The sequence below is a fragment of the Mastomys coucha genome, unplaced genomic scaffold (assembly GCF_008632895.1).
Source record: "Mastomys coucha isolate ucsf_1 unplaced genomic scaffold, UCSF_Mcou_1 pScaffold16, whole genome shotgun sequence".
NCBI classification, from domain to species: Eukaryota; Metazoa; Chordata; class Mammalia; order Rodentia; family Muridae; genus Mastomys; species Mastomys coucha.
Window position 1 is genome coordinate 47,213,445 of NW_022196898.1, and position 15,768 is coordinate 47,229,212.

Below are 15,768 nucleotides of genomic sequence, written 5' to 3' on the forward strand. Positions count from 1 at the left end.
ATCGGGGTTTCTGAGGTTGTGGGGTCACCCACAAAGAGTACCGAGAGCATATTCCTGGCCATCTCTCTTCACAACAGCAAAGTTCGTGTGGTTTTGGTCAATGAGAGTAAGAAACCTAGTGAACACATAGTTTCTGTGCCACTGATGCTTTACTGAGACATTGGGAAGAAGGGGGGAGAAAGTATAACTACAGAGTCTAAAAGGGAAAAGCCCCTGACTATCCAGAATGCATCTCCCTGACTTCTCTGAAGGATCTGGCTTGTATGTCAGATGTATATGGGGTTACCATGAAGATGAAGGGGGGAAGAAAGACACAGATAGAGAAATTATCTGTATTACTTTGAGAGACTGAGGCAAGAAGATCAGGAATTCAAGGCCAGCCTGGGCTACATGAGATACTGTCTTGAAAATATAGTTGGATATCTGATCTCTATGAAATAACCTTACCAATGACATTTGAATTTTAAATAGATACTTATTGTACATTTATTTACAGTCTTACCTTACTCTTTTATTGCTTTTATTATAAGCATGCTCTACACTGAGTGCTGTATTTGTACTTGATAACACTCATGTAATACTTCATTTAATAAGGAAAACCCACCTTCATTGTTAAATCAACTTAGATTATACAAAGATGACAGTACATACAATAAAATTTAACATATAAAACAGCTCATATGCCATCAATAAGATCTCATCCTCTAGACTTGTGAATTCTTGGGGAAAATGATTTCCACGTGTTTTTAAAATGACTTAAAATTTTTGAGTGGTTGGTGGTCCAGTAGTTCTAAATATCTGACCTGTCAAAATGCCATCTTTAAACTTCAGTGATGCATAGAGGCTTGGAATTAGCCAGGGTTGGATTTATTATAGAACAAAGGGAGGCGATGAGTAACACGGCCATCTGAGCAGGACTTGGGGCGGGTAATCCTTGAATGGATTAGATGCCATGATCCTAAAACCACATTCTCTGAATGTTGGTTCGTTGCCCAGAAATGGGGAAAGGCCAAACACTATTGCCTTTTAAATGACAGGGTATCTATGAGGGACTCTGGTTAGAGACAGTTGGTGGAGAGTTGGGAGTCAGTCTTCTTTTCTCTTGTGGTTTATCAGCACTGAGAGCCTCGAGACCCTCTGCATGCAGCAAGCCCCCAAACTGACAGCCTACACAATTAGTGGTTTAAGTGATCAGACTGCCTTTTTTGGGGGGTGGAAGACATTATATTAAATTATAAGTATGTAAGACTGTCTCTTATCACTAAAAGAATTATCTTGTAACTGTCATGGGACTCTGCTAGAATACTTTTTAAAAGGGACATAGAAGCTGCTAAAAAGACGAATTGAGTTATCACTATCCTATAAAGTCCATATATATATATATATATATATAGATATATATATAGATATATATAGATATAGATATAGATCCTGAGCACTCTTAGAATGCATTTTTAGGGGAATTTATTCTTGTATCAGTTATCCATGTGAACAATACTAACCTTGTTCTGAGTGATTTTCTCATTCTCTCTCTCTTTGGTCATCTTTCACAACCTTTACCTTAAAAAGTATGGATAGTCCAAGTTGTATTATATAAGAACATTTATGGAAAACTGGGGTTCTCTTCCTGAGGAGAAAACAGATCAGCAGAAACTCATCTTGAACCCCCCCAGTGCCTTGGAGGAGAGGACCTTGAATCACAAGCCCAGGAGCTCAGGAAATCTCTTGTTACTCTGAGATGGGTTGGAACATGGTGCCTGAAGCTTCTAAATACAGTTCGGGCTGGGTCATCATGACAGTTGCTGAACTGGCACCATTACGGGAATTGAAGTGGGAGCTCTGACAGCGCTTAAATGCCATGGCTTCTGGGCTCCAAGTCTTCCCAGGCCAGGAGGCAAGAGGCAGTGTGGAGCCTTATGGGGAGAAGGGAAGGCGTGACTTTGGCATGGAGATCCTGCAGTGGCCAAAGACACTGCCACTCCTTTAGAGAGCAATAGACACAAACACACCGGCTATTTTAGAAGCTGTCAGCTTCTGAATTGCTGACATATTTGGAGGACACTGTCTCTTCAAAGGTCATTCTGACCCTTCAAGGTAGGTAGTTCTCGGGAAAGATGGAGGCTGCTGTAGCCAAGTTCTTGGTCAAGGAGCTGGTGGGATCAAGTGACCTTGTACAGATTACTCTAGGAGTTAGGGTTTGGGGTTAGGAACAGCATGTTGACTCTGGGATTCCCAGGTCAGTCTTCTACACAGAGGGCAGATAGGCAATTCCTAACTCACTCTACCTGCTGCTCCTTGGCCATCACCTAATGTCCATCCTGGGGTTAGAGACCTTTGATGCATTCCTATTTGGGAAGGGTAGGGGGAAGATAGGAACAACTCAAGAAGCTGAGCTTTCCTTGGAGGCCCAGGAACATGAGAGGTGTGAGGGTAGACTTCAAGTTTTGCAAGTGTCTTAAACCCAGCCAGCAAGTTATAAAGACAAAGACAAACCATGCATGAATCAAGGATGTTTCTCTTGCCTCCAGCATTTGCCCTGTGTCCACAAAGGGAACTTTTCTTCTGCTATCAAAACATCTGCTCTCTGCTCTCTCTCCCTCCCCCTTTCTCCTTTTCTCTCTCCCTCCCTCCCTCCCATCCTCTCCTTTTATCCCTTACTTCCTCTTTTCCTTACTCCCCTCTTCTTTTTCTCCTTCTTCCTTCTCTCCCTTCTTCCCTCCCTCTCTCTTTCCTTTCCTCCTTCCCTCCCTTCCTTCTTTCCTTCTTTTCTGTCCATCTGTCTCTATCATGCAATGTAGTCCATTTCAGATTTGCCTAGATCACCTGCATAGATCACACTTGTGATCACCTGTCTCAACCTCCCCAACGTTGGGATTACAGGTACAAACTACTATTACATCTGGCTGGCTTCCTCATGTGTGCATGTGGGATGGTAGATGACCTAATATTTTTATTCAGAACTCCATAATTTCTTTTCTCTTTAATACTTCTGGGTGGGGGTCACTAGACACGTTACTTCGCTCATCTTTCAAAGGTCTAGAATGTCCAATCTTGGCCTTCCCTCTCTCCACATAGGCTTGTCACTTACACACTAACCTTCCTTTCCCCCACAGTGTGTATTTCCTCATCTTGCATGAAAGGGTGAGCACTCTTGGCTTGGTTGTTGAGCTGGAGTCAGGGCTCTCTTCAGCCTCCTACATCTTGTCTATTTCTCTCCATGTTTCTTGGGGTGAGGCCTTATCTGCAATAGTTATTTTCTCTGATGTTCAAGGCTTGTGCTGCTTTCCTGGACCCTCTTTATGAACAGTATATAGAAATTCAGTAGTCTTGTTCCTTGTCTTTTATTCTTCCAGACCGAGGTGTGGCTAGGAGGGTAGCACATGAAGTAGACCATATAGAAATGAGTGTTCTTAGTCAACGGCTGCATTCCATCTTCGCTTTTGTTCCTTCCTTCTTACCATTTACTTATCCTAACACCATCAAGTTTTGATCATTATTTTCTCTCTTGGTCCTGAAGTATTTTCAACTGTGATCATTTTCTGTTCTGTATTTTATACTCTTTGTTGAGATATGCTTTTCTTCAGTTGCAAGAACACAGAGAAAATAGGGAAGTGATCACAAAAACTCATAGACCTTTCCAAATGATAGAAGGGACTAGATGTAGTCCTACTCTGGTCCAGAGGCTGTCCTGAGAGTCACCAGTATCTCTAGATTATTTCCACTTAAATAAATGCTCTGTTTGGAAAGGGCATGCCTCTTGCACAATCATGCATTTGAATCCATGTGACTCTAGAGGCTGATGCCTCTTCCTTTACTTCACAGCACTTCTGAAAGCATGTCTTGCTCCAGGCAGTGGAGCACAGTTCTGCATACCAGACATGGGGGCTCAGTAGCTGTCTGTGTAGAAATCACCTCTCAAAGTGTGTGTGTGTGGGGCTTTGTGTTTTACCTTCAGCCCCACTGTGTGTAATGATGTAGGACTTGATTCTTCATTCACTTTATTTGCACGACTACATTTATCTTTTCTTCTCAGGTGCTTACAGAAGAAGAGAGTCAGCATCTGAGTGCTTTCTAGGTGCTTGCCCATGGTTGCTACTTTATAGAAGCTGCTGGACTCACTGGCTTCATTCAAAGCCCCAGGAATGTTTCAAGTCAGACTTTGCCAATATGGTTAACACGACTCACAGGACTAGTTCAGGCTGTGAAGTCAGGAGGCAGCAACCTTAGGATTTAATGGAGATTTTGCTGGGAGAATTAAGACACCTTAGCACTAAGGATATACTTATCTTCTGGAAGAAGATCAGACGAACAACACTAAGACTTTCAATTTGATACCAGACCACCTTCTACCTCTCTTCGACCCATGTGTCTTATCTTGCTCTTATAAAATATAGCATGTTATCCATCCATCTATCCATCCATCCATCCATCATCCATCAATCCATCCATCTATCCATCCATCCATCCAGCAACAAGTAATATTTCCTTGAGTACATAGCAGGTGCATGTTATATATAGCAAGAGAATGTCCCAGGGACTAAAGGTACAAGAGACATAACACAGCTGTGATATGTGGGACACTGACTGCTGGTTTTCATACATTTCTTGTGGGTCTTACTGCTGATGCTATTGCTATAAAATCCCTTACTCTGGATGATCTTCCTTCTCTTTTATTTCTAAAAGGTGTCTTGGATGTAGAGGTTCCTTTTGCCTTTAAATTCCCATTTGGATGCTTTTTTTTTTCACTTAAGAACACATAAAAATTAGTATTGTATCCATATCTTTTTTCGATTGATAATGTAATTCTGGAACTGCATATACATATATATATATATATATATATATATATATATATATATATATATACACACACACACACATATACATATTGTCCACAGTTCATAAAAGTTTTATAAAGCATTTTGTAGGTTTTAAAAATAATTGTGAAGAGATGGAGTCCTTGCTTTAGATAGACAGTTGGAAGGAGAAGAAAGAACTCTAGAATGTCATTGTTGGGATCCCACAACCTAATTGCCATGCTGGATTTGGGGTATTCTACATTTTTAGACTTATCTATGGATTTACCCTGTCTCTCTGAACAATTTTCTAAATATCTAGAAGCATAGTTCATGTATTAGCATGAACTTTTTGCATATCACCAGACACATATAATCAATAACTATTTGCTAGACAAATATGTGATTGAATGAACGGATAGATTCAGAATACTAAAGAGGTTATTGTGTCTATATGGTGAAGTTGTTAGGTTTTTTGTTTTTGTTTTTGTTTTGTTTTGTTTTTTTGGTTTTTCAAAACAGGGTTTATCTGTGTAGCCCTGGCTGTACTAGAACTCACTCTGTAGACTGGGCTGGCCTTGAACTCAGAAATCCACCTGCCTCTGCCTCCCAAGTGCTGGGATTAAAGGCATGCGCCACCACCACTGAAGTTGTTGGGTTTTAAATACGTAGTTGGAGGTCTCCTGAGTATCACTTGAAGGGCTCTGTGTATTCCTGGGTGTGCTCAAATCTCTCTCCTATTCATGTGTTGAGAATTAGCACTGCCAAGGACACTATCCTCAGAAGTCACAGTTAAGTTACACTTACAGTTTAGCTCTTCCCTCTTAGCACATCAGCATGCCCGTGTGCTAACTGGTGCCTAGTGAGCACATTCTATGAAGTTGTGAGGCAGGTTTTGAGGAAACCCTGTTTTCCAGTGTGCAGGAAGGAAAGAAATGAAGACTGAAATGTGAAACAATGGTGGCGGGTACTGGAGTGTTGGTCACAGGATGGAAGCCATGGATGTAAAGAGCAAAGATGAGTGCTGGCTTGGGAATGATCTCATATGTCATGTTAGCCAGGGCAAGTGCCAATACCCCCAGAAAGGGGCCTGTGTGGACAGCAGCTAGCCTAAAATTTACCAGGAAATACTGAAGACTAGCTAGTTGGTCAGAATCAACTTGTGAAGGACTTTTGATATAAGGTATTTATTTAGCTTGGATATTGTCCAGTAGCTTGTAGCCCATTTTTATTATTTCACTTGTGTATTAGTCATCATGAATATTTTCTGAACTAAAAAAAAATCTGTCTCTCAAAACTTAATTTTGCAGGGAGAGCAAAATGAATCTGAAATTAAGGCTGTTTTAGAAACTGCAAGACCCATGTGTGTGTCTTCCTGGTACTGGTGAACCTTGCATGCTCTTCTAACACTTGTTAGAAGATTCTTGTATACTCTTCTGACACTTGTCTCTTTATGACGTGCTTAGCAGTTGTTGTCACCAGCTAAATTCTCTTCAAGCAGGGTTATCCATTTAGAACTGTCAGAAACTTCTAGGTCCTGAAATGTGACCAGAATTAAATCTAAATCAACTGGAATTTGAACAAATAGGAACTACTTTTATCCCCTTGCCATGCCTTTCAGTGCTTTCGATGTTTTTTTTCAAAATCCAAACACCTTGCAGCCACCATACATTCTGTTATTTTGTCTATTGCTCTAGCTTAAAGCAAAGGGGGTGATCTGAGGTTGACCTTCAGTGTCTGCCTTCTTTGGATCTTTCATTGGGTAAGACCGTGGATAGCAAGTGAAATCCAACAAGAGGTCATTTACACTTGTGCTTCCTTATATAATGATGTTTACATTGATGAAGAGGCTTTAAATCTTGCTGATTATGACTATCTTGGTGCTGGGGGGAAGAAAATTCCCATGTGACTTGCTTGGCTTTATTCCTCTCTCAGAGGAGTTGGCAACATTTTAGTTTCTGGAGAACTGTCTTGTGACTGAACAGCTTAGAAGGTTCCAGATCTTCACATGGGCAACAGGGTAGGGTGGAAAGAATGCCAACGCAAACGTCAGACTAACTCATGTCCCTTCTAACATCGGTTATGTAATACAGGAGAAGCCTTTACTTACAAACAAGCCTCAGTATCTACTTGTAAAAGTCATAGCAAATCCAAAACAAAACAAAACAAGAAACCCAACACAACAACAAAAAACCCACAAAACACAAACAAACAAACAAAATATCAAAACAACAACAAAAACCCAAATCAAAACAACAACAACAACAAAAGCAAACAACAACAACAACCCCCCTATTTTACAGTGTTTCTGTGAAAATTAATGAAACAACATATTTAAGCATCTGGCATTTCCCCCTTCACTTTGAAGCACATAGAGACTTGGAAGGTTGGACTATCATGGCATTGAGTCTTTGCTTGCTCAACTAGAAATAGATGAGAAAATACTGACTACTGCTGTTTCACAAGACTTGCACCCAAGGGGTAACTGCGATGTACTATGGCTCGATGTATCACGGGGAGAGCTGCTGCTTAGGCAGAGAATGCTTTGAGCAGCTAAAAAGATAAAAGCTCTTAGTCTCCTTAATTGGCTTATTGGCACAGGAACTGTGGGCTTCAGGTTACCTTCCCCTTTCTCCCAAATAGAACTTGGAGGGCATGGAGAGCTCAGGGACACCATTCCATTACCAAAGCCACCTAACAGGCTCATTTGAGTGTCTGCTATCATCATGATTTTAGTTTAATCCAACCTGGGTTACAGGTCAGTCCCTTGAAGCTCAGGGTGAAGTATCAAATTTGGGCTCAGTCCGTTCTCAGGTCAATGCCAAATACTGTGCTTTTTCCATATTTAGAATTACTCTATAAAAAAAGTTTATCACTAGCTTTTTATCTAAGCTACCTTGAAATCTGGCAGCCCAGGACCAATCTCCATTCCAGAGGGACTCTGGGATTGTTTCCTTGTGCCTGGAACAGATAGCATTACCTGGGTTATAAGATTATGATGGCTGCCCTGGTTGGAAGGGGACTTCTAAAATAGCCAAGGAGTCTTGATTTTAGAAGGCTTGGAACATAGGAAAAAGAAAGAGGAGTGTCTGTCTTCCCAATGCCAGGTGGGAAATACCACTCACTGTCATATGTTAGTACTTGGCAGGAAAAAAAAAACCCTCAATGAGTCTTTATTAATATCTGGGTGCATCTTTCTCCTGTAGTCATTTCAAACTTGTTTCCTCTAGGAGAAATATGACAACTCATCTGCAATCTTGTGGATGTGGTATTTGGCATCTAATCTCAGAAAGGTCTACTTCTGTTGTTGTCTTCTGTAACCAGTCTTCCATATTAAAACTAGACTGTCATACATCCTTCATTTACACAGGAGGCAGGACAAAGAATTCAACTTGGCTTACAGGATTCATAGGCAGGAAGTGAAAGAGAACCGTCGTGTGCATGTAAAATCAAGATAGAGAAAATAGAGAATGAAGGTGGTGGAAATCTATATTCTGATACCCATACTCATTACAAGTTCTAAGTTCCACATGGCTGCATAATTTTGTTCATCTCATCTCAAGAGTCTAGAATTACAATGAGCACATAGTACATGTTCAGTAATCAGGGGTTAGTTCAGGTGAGCCTCAGTCTCCACCTCCATCTCTCATGCTATTTACCACCCACCCTTACACATTCTAAAGTCTGGCCATACCAGTTTACTTGTGTTCTAAAATCATCCAAATCCTTATTCTTGCTATTTCTACTGCATAAAAATCGGCCTCATCTTTTGTTTGATGCTATTGAACCTATATTTTAAGTGTGTACCACTCAAATGTCATTTAATGAAGTCTTTTGATACTGGTTTGTTTTGTCCTTGGTTCACAATTCCCTAACACTTTCTCCTTGTGTTTGTTAGAGCATCTAGCACAGTCAGACTTTAGCACTTTGTATGCCCATCCTACCAGAGTCTCAGTGGCTTGAGATCAGAAACATGATTTATCTGTCTTTGCCCATTAACATATAATCTGGTCTATATAAAACAGAGTATCAAGGACTGAGTTACTATCAACAGAATCAATAGATTGTTTTAACCTCAGGACATAAATATGATTTTAAAGGCAGCACCATGCTGTAAACCCTCAGCTCCTAATCATAGAGCTAAGGATTCTCCTGAATCCCAGCAAAACTTCAGAAGGATGATATCATGACTGGGAAATAGGGGAACCACAGGAGTAAATATGCTTTGTTCACTATTCAATGAATGAGTCTAGAAAATAACCTGTCAAGGCTGGGTGTAGTGGCTCATGTCTGTAATCCTAGTACTTGGGGGGGGGTGTAAAGCAGGAGGATTTCTGTGAGTTTGAGGCTAAATGAAGTTATTTACTGGGTCGCAGGCCAGGTCATGTCTCAAAACACACACACACACACACACACACACGCACACACACACATCTCTCTGTCTTTATATGCATTATACATGCACATATATATCCAATTATCATATATGCAAGAAGAAAATCAACTCACTGACTAAAAAATATTTCAAAACTGCCCAATTTTGATATTAAGTGCTATTAAAACTTAGGTGCATGCAGTCTAAGCACTTTGTATCTATGGTAAGCAAGTCAATTTATTGTGGCATTTTTCTGTCCTTAGCCTTGGAACTCTTTCAGTTGCACTCCTAATTCACCCATCAGTGTTCGAAGGGACTTTATAGCTCCTCTAAGGGATGTGTGTGTGCTATGCTGTGGATTAAGGAAAGCTAGCACCAGAGTGGTTATGTGTCTTAGCCAGGATTAACTTGAAGCCATTTCAGTTGTGGGGTAGTTAAGAGAGTTAAGAAACATCACACAGATGTCAGCTGCTTTTGTGAGGGACAAACCTAGGAAGAACGTGGAAGAGCAGGTCACTGGATAAGGAGGCAGAAACCTATGCTCTTATTTTCTGATTCTCAGTTTCCTCTTGATTTTAATTTGCTCATCCATGAAATGAAAAGGTTATTTATGTGTTCCACCTCACCAATTAGAATATACTAGAAGCTTAAAATATAAACTACATGCTTATTGCTATGATACATAAACTAAACTCAATTTCTTGTAGGAACCCATTGTTGTGGTATTTGTGTTAATAAAGCCAATTTGGTTAGCTGTAGAAAGTGAGTGACGCTCGTGGCCAGGAGCCCTTTTTGAGAGGCCATTTTAGATAGGAACATTAATTTACGTATTTATGTCGGATTTGACCTGTGAGCCGTGCAGTGTAACCAGCACAATGAGGGTTTTCCAGGTTTTCCTCCTTATCTTCCCTGAGTGTAACTTTATCATCTATGCTCCAAATTTACCGAAGTACCTTTTGTTGAAATATTATTTATTAGAAGAAAATTTCTGAGCCATTCAAAGTAGTTTTTAAAATGCTATTTATTTACTTATTGAAGAAAGAAAGCAAAACTTTGACCAAATATAAAATAAAAAACCAGAAGTGTTTTCAATCATTAAGGGATTAATCATTAAATTCCCCTTTATTTTTTTAAATCTGTTTGAGTGTTTTGCCTTCATATATAACTGTGAGTCAGGTTCATGCCTGGTGTCTTGAGGGGCAAGAAGAGAGCATTGGATTCCATGGGACTGGAGTTACAGAGGGTTGTCATGGTTTTGAATGGATGGAGGCTGGCTTTGAACTCAGGAAGATCTTCTTGCCTCTGCCTCCCTAATGTTACTTTCCTTTCCTTCAGACTATTGCTCTTGACGTTGAGGTGACTATTTTAAGGTTCTTATATGGTAGCTGATCTCACAGTTGGCTTCTACTCCTTTATAATTTCTTTTACATACAGGGTCAATTTTTCAAATTATGATAGTTACAAAACAACTGAGAGATGAACATCAAAGGGCACACTCAAATCATTTCTATCATAGGCTGGAGTCTGCAGTCTGTAATAAAAGCTCATGTTTCTGTTTCGTGGGAGCATGGGACCCTGGAAGTTTAGAATATTTCCAGTGATACAAATATATGTTTCTGAAATTTCTCTTCATAGGTAAACATTGCTTATGCTACCATAAACTTGGCCTTTTGTTTTTAAAACAGTGATGGGGTCTCCAATGTTCTCTGCTAACTCTCTCAAACCTCTTTGTCTAGATTTTTATCAGACATATGAGACTCTATGTAACAGGATGGAAAACAGTATGGTAGTTACCCGTGTGAGTCTCTGAATATTTGTGAATTCATCCAGTATCTTACCTGCCTTGTAATACATTGACGAGAGTCTTACTCTCGTCACTTTTCAGAATCTAGCACAGTTAAGGCACACAGTAACCACTCCATGAACTCACAGTTAATCAACATTAACTAGAAAACTCTTATGGTCTGTATTCTGTTTCTAATTATCAACGTGGTATGTAGTCTGGGGCCACATGTTCATAGCTGCTAATTTGATCAACCTGTTTGAAACCTTAACTACTCACTGAATCTCTGCTCAGTCTTTTAATTCCATAATGTAAAGCTGGGCATTTATTTATTTATTTTTATTTATTTATTTATTTATTTTGAACCTGGTTTGTTCAAGTCAGTTTTGCACTTGCACTAATTGAGGTTTCCTGGGGATCCCTCCCATTAGGATCCCTCCCACCTTATATTCGCCACATCATTAGAGACGGGAGAGATTCTAAGTTTCCAGTTTGGCCCTTTCCAAGGCATGACAGGAAAATAGATCCTTTATGGTCAAGTGAGTTGGCCAAGGCTATGTGTTAATCCATTTGGAATCACATTTTGAGTCCTTGTCTTGTTCCTGACAGTGTATTAAGGCGAGGTAGAGCAGTCTCTTATTTCCTAGTTCCCAGCCACGGACCTCATTTCAATTTCTTAACTTGTCTGTTGCAGCTCAGTGTAGTGGTGCCTTCCCCTCCTGTTCCTCTTCCTCAATATTCAGTGATGAAATCACATGTCTAAAACTTCTGCTGCACCCTACTTTCAGTGTCTACTCCCAATTTTATTTTGTAACGATATAGCATCTAGTGGTGAACACTTTGATCTTAAGTAAAAGATGTTTGAAACATCTTGTTTTGAGGAAGTTTTAAATATGTTATACTCACTATGAAGAACAAAGAACTTTTCGCATTACAGAGACAAATGGGATCACGAATCCCATCTCTATCTGTGGCTTAGTATGTGACATTACAATCTCTCTGTTGCTGAAGGACATATCAGTCAAGCTACAGCGGGCATATGTCACTCAGCAGCAGCTCTTACTTTAGACTTGTGCTGGAAGGAGAGAAAAGAAAACTCTGGTTAGTGAAAGGCATAAAACTATACACAGATATGTAAAGCCTAGCTATAAAACCTTCCAATGATTTTTTAATAAAGATAGCCTCTGGACCAAAGATTATGGGTAAACTAACAGTTTTGGTCATTATCAACTTTTATGTAGAAAATAGGTTGACCCTGTAGGAACTTGATTTTATTTGGAAGTAATAGATGACAACTTGGGAAGACTGGATAGAAATAACCTCTGCTTCTTGTGGGTACTTTCTTCCCTGTGGATGATGGCAAAGCTGTGGATGTTGACAAAGATGACGCCTGGATTTGCAAAAGGAAAAATCTGGGGCAGGAGAAAATGAGATGTGTTGTTCACAAGCCTAGAAATAAGTCATAGGCAAATGTGGATGGTGACAAAATGATCTGGCTTTCTCTCTCATCCTTTCCCCATTTTACTAGTGCCAAGATCTGACCTTTGACAACATTGAAAAGTCATTTGTCAATAGATGTAAATAGTCATCCTCAAAAGGAGTTACAAATGTCCAAAGAGTGTATAAAAAGGGGGGTCAATATCACAAATAATCAGAGATCAGAACTATAGTGGCATATTGTGTATATCAGCAAGAATGATTATTTTAAAACAGATAATAGTTAATAAGTGCTAGCCAAGACACAGAGAAAAGAGACCCTCTGTATACTTGTTGTGAGAATGAAAATTAGTGTAGCCATTGTGAAAAAACACTATGGAAGGTTTAAAAATTTTTAAAGTGGAATTACCATTATCTCACTATTAGTTATAGATCCAAGGAAATTAAGTCAGCATATCCAAAGAAACTTCTGCACTAAGTCACAATACTCAAGAAATAAAAACAGCATATGTGCCTATCAACTGAAAAATGAGTAGAGAGTATGTGGTACATTTATACAATGAAATACTTTATCATCATAAAAAAGGATGAAATCCTGCCATTTGAAGCAACACAAATAGATCTGGAGAGCTTTAGTTTCACTAAAAGAATCCAGATACAAGAAAAAAGCACTGCAAAATCTCATGTATATGTGGAATCCAAAAAAAAAAAAAAAAAATAAAATAAAACTTGATGTCTTTGAAACAATATAAAATGGTGGTTATCTGAGGCTCATAAGAACAGGAGTAAAGTAACTCCATCAATGGCTACTAGTTTACACTCAGTAAGAACAATACGTTCTGGTGTTCTAGATCTTAAAAACGTGTATGTGTGTGTTTGTGTTTGTGTGTGTTTGTGTGTGTGTGTGTGTGTGTGTGTGTGTGTGTGTGTGTGTGTAGCCTATATATACAATTGGATTTAATCAGCCATAATGAAGAGTGAAATCGTTTTGTCTGCTGGAAAATTGATGCAATTGGAGATAATCATCATATTATAAAATCAAAATAACATAAAATTAAGTAAAATAAACCAGGCTTAGAAAGCCAAGTGCATATTTCTCTTGTCTGTGGGTTTTATATATAACTTTTATATGGTGTTAAGGGGTGGGTTAGATAAACAGGTCCTTTCAGCTTGGTATCATTTGACTTGAGACTAGTATGTAATATGACCCATATATGGACAATCTTAGGATTTAGAAATTTTGTTGTCAGGCTTCTAAAAGTAAAGCTTTGGCACTTCAGAATGTCTGATTCCAGCCTTCTCCTTCTCCCTCTTAGCATGGCCTATTCCCTTTGCCCACCTTCTCTTCCTGAGGACAGAAAGCACAAGAAAAGCCCATAGGGGCAAGAACATTAGATTTGGCTTTTATTTGGTTTCTCTGACTCCCACCATCCTTTCCAGATCACTCCATCTTTACCTCACCCACACATCAGAAACCATTCGAGATGCCTCTTGACCCCATTTATCCCCATCGCTTCCACCAATTTTTCTAGTAACTTTTTCCATATGGTTATGTCCTTGCCTCACAAAAGAGGTGATTTTTTCCCCTCCATTAGAAATGGTCTGATTAGAATCTTAGGAAAAAACATTTACTCGAATGTGTGACAGATGCATCTAAAGATACCAAGCCATGCTTCATTATGTTGGTGATTGGAGAATAGATGAGTGGAGAAAATATAATGGAGGGATTGGCAGTGGTGTGCTGTGTCTGGGAGCTAGAGAACAGGATGCTGGGAGCAATAAATGGAGCCATGCAATCAAGATCTGGAGATGGAGTCTGTTGGTGATTCCCATTTCACGTGCCCTGTGTCTTGTCACTCTAGCCTGGCCTCCCTTCAACATGGTGACATTAGGATTCTTCATTTTACCTGTTTCAGGCCAATTTGCTTTAGCTGTTGCTAAAACTTACTAAAATGCCAGATGTCATGTTGGAAATCTGAATCCTGAAAGAATGTCATAAATCACAAAAGCAAACTATAAAATAAAGAATAAAGCTCCCGAGTACGTGCTCTGGAGCTTCCCATCCTCAAGTCTCCCTTTGTTCACCCCTCTCCCAAGCTCCCTGTGTCTCCCCATCCTGTTCTTTTATAGCCAGCCATGAGAGGCAAATGGGTAGTTTCTCACTTCCACCTTGATTGCTCACTTTCCAGATTCTGAGCAGAGCACTGGGTCGGATTCTGAAGTGCTCACTGAGCGAACCTCCTGCTCCTTCAGTACTCATACTGACCTGGCGTCTGGTGCTGCAGGCCCTGTGCCTGCTGCCATGTCTTCCATGGAAGAGATTCAGGTGGAGTTACAATGTGCTGACCTCTGGAAGAGGTTCCATGATATTGGAACAGAGATGATCATCACTAAAGCAGGCAGGTAAGAATGTCCTGTTGAGTGACCAAACTCAAGACACTACAAAATTGCACCCCCTTTCCCCTCATTGTCATTTTACCTGTGGTAAAAATCAGTGAAGCTCAAGCATCTTGCACTTTCTTTTCCACACTTGCTGATGTGGTCTTTCTGTGTGTGCTATTGTTTTTCTGTTTTTCTCTAAGTGTGTAAATCTAGCATCATGCTTACTCTCACAAGCATCTTCTATCTTCAAACATACTTCGTCATCTAGTTCTTGATACACAATAGATAGGTTCAAAGCAAGAGCTTGCTCTCCAGAACAAAATTTCAGAGAATCCTTTTCTAAAGAAAACAACTTACATCTTCCAAGACTAAAATAATCATATGCCTGTATTAAAATAAGGCTTGTTGCAAACCTGTGGAGCCAGGCTTATCAATTTGTAGTGTTTTGTTGTTGACATTCTTGTATACAATTCATGATGATTAAGAGAATCTCTTTGAAACTAGTTATCCAAGATAATAAAAGTTTGGAAACTACCGTCTCTTTTAAAAGAGGTACTTTTGGTAAAATTATAACTTTACTAGCATTCTCAGATTTCCATAGCTGTGTATCTATTTTGTGCTGGACACTGAACACATACATGGTACTTACACTTCAAAAACATCTTATAGAGTTGAGATATGATATTCCATATGGATTTGAGGAAAGAAACTATTCCACTTGACAAAGGAAGGCAGGGACTATTAAGTGGTTTAGCTCCAAAATTCTTGTATATGAAAGGCCCTAAGATAATGATCATGATTATTTACTGATCTACCCCTTTAATATTTGTAGTTCTTGCCTCTGACTCAAAATGAAGCTGATTTTGATAAAACTAAATTTGGATTAAGCCTTCAAGTATATAGGTATAGCTAGTGAAATTAGGCATGACTATACTATTTTTAAATTCTTAAAGCATATCTATCCTTATCTCCATCTCCATAATCTATATCTATAC

The 15,768-nt window shown here is 39.4% G+C and overlaps 1 protein-coding gene across 3 annotated transcripts in view; it reads left to right on the top strand.

Moving 5' to 3' along the window:
• The window catches only part of Tbx15 (T-box transcription factor 15), a 117,824-nt gene that overhangs the window by 55,296 nt on the left and 46,760 nt on the right, over nt 1-15,768 (top strand). For 2 of the 3 annotated variants that reach the window (XM_031374967.1, XM_031374965.1), the window contains exon 2: nt 14,581-14,794. In XM_031374967.1, coding sequence (XP_031230827.1) covers nt 14,694-14,794 — 101 coding nt within the window. In that variant the 5' untranslated portion in view covers nt 14,581-14,693. Of the gene's footprint in view, nt 1-1,884; nt 2,095-14,580; nt 14,795-15,768 lie in introns of those variants that run through there. The other variant, XM_031374966.1, reaches the window with a different exon arrangement.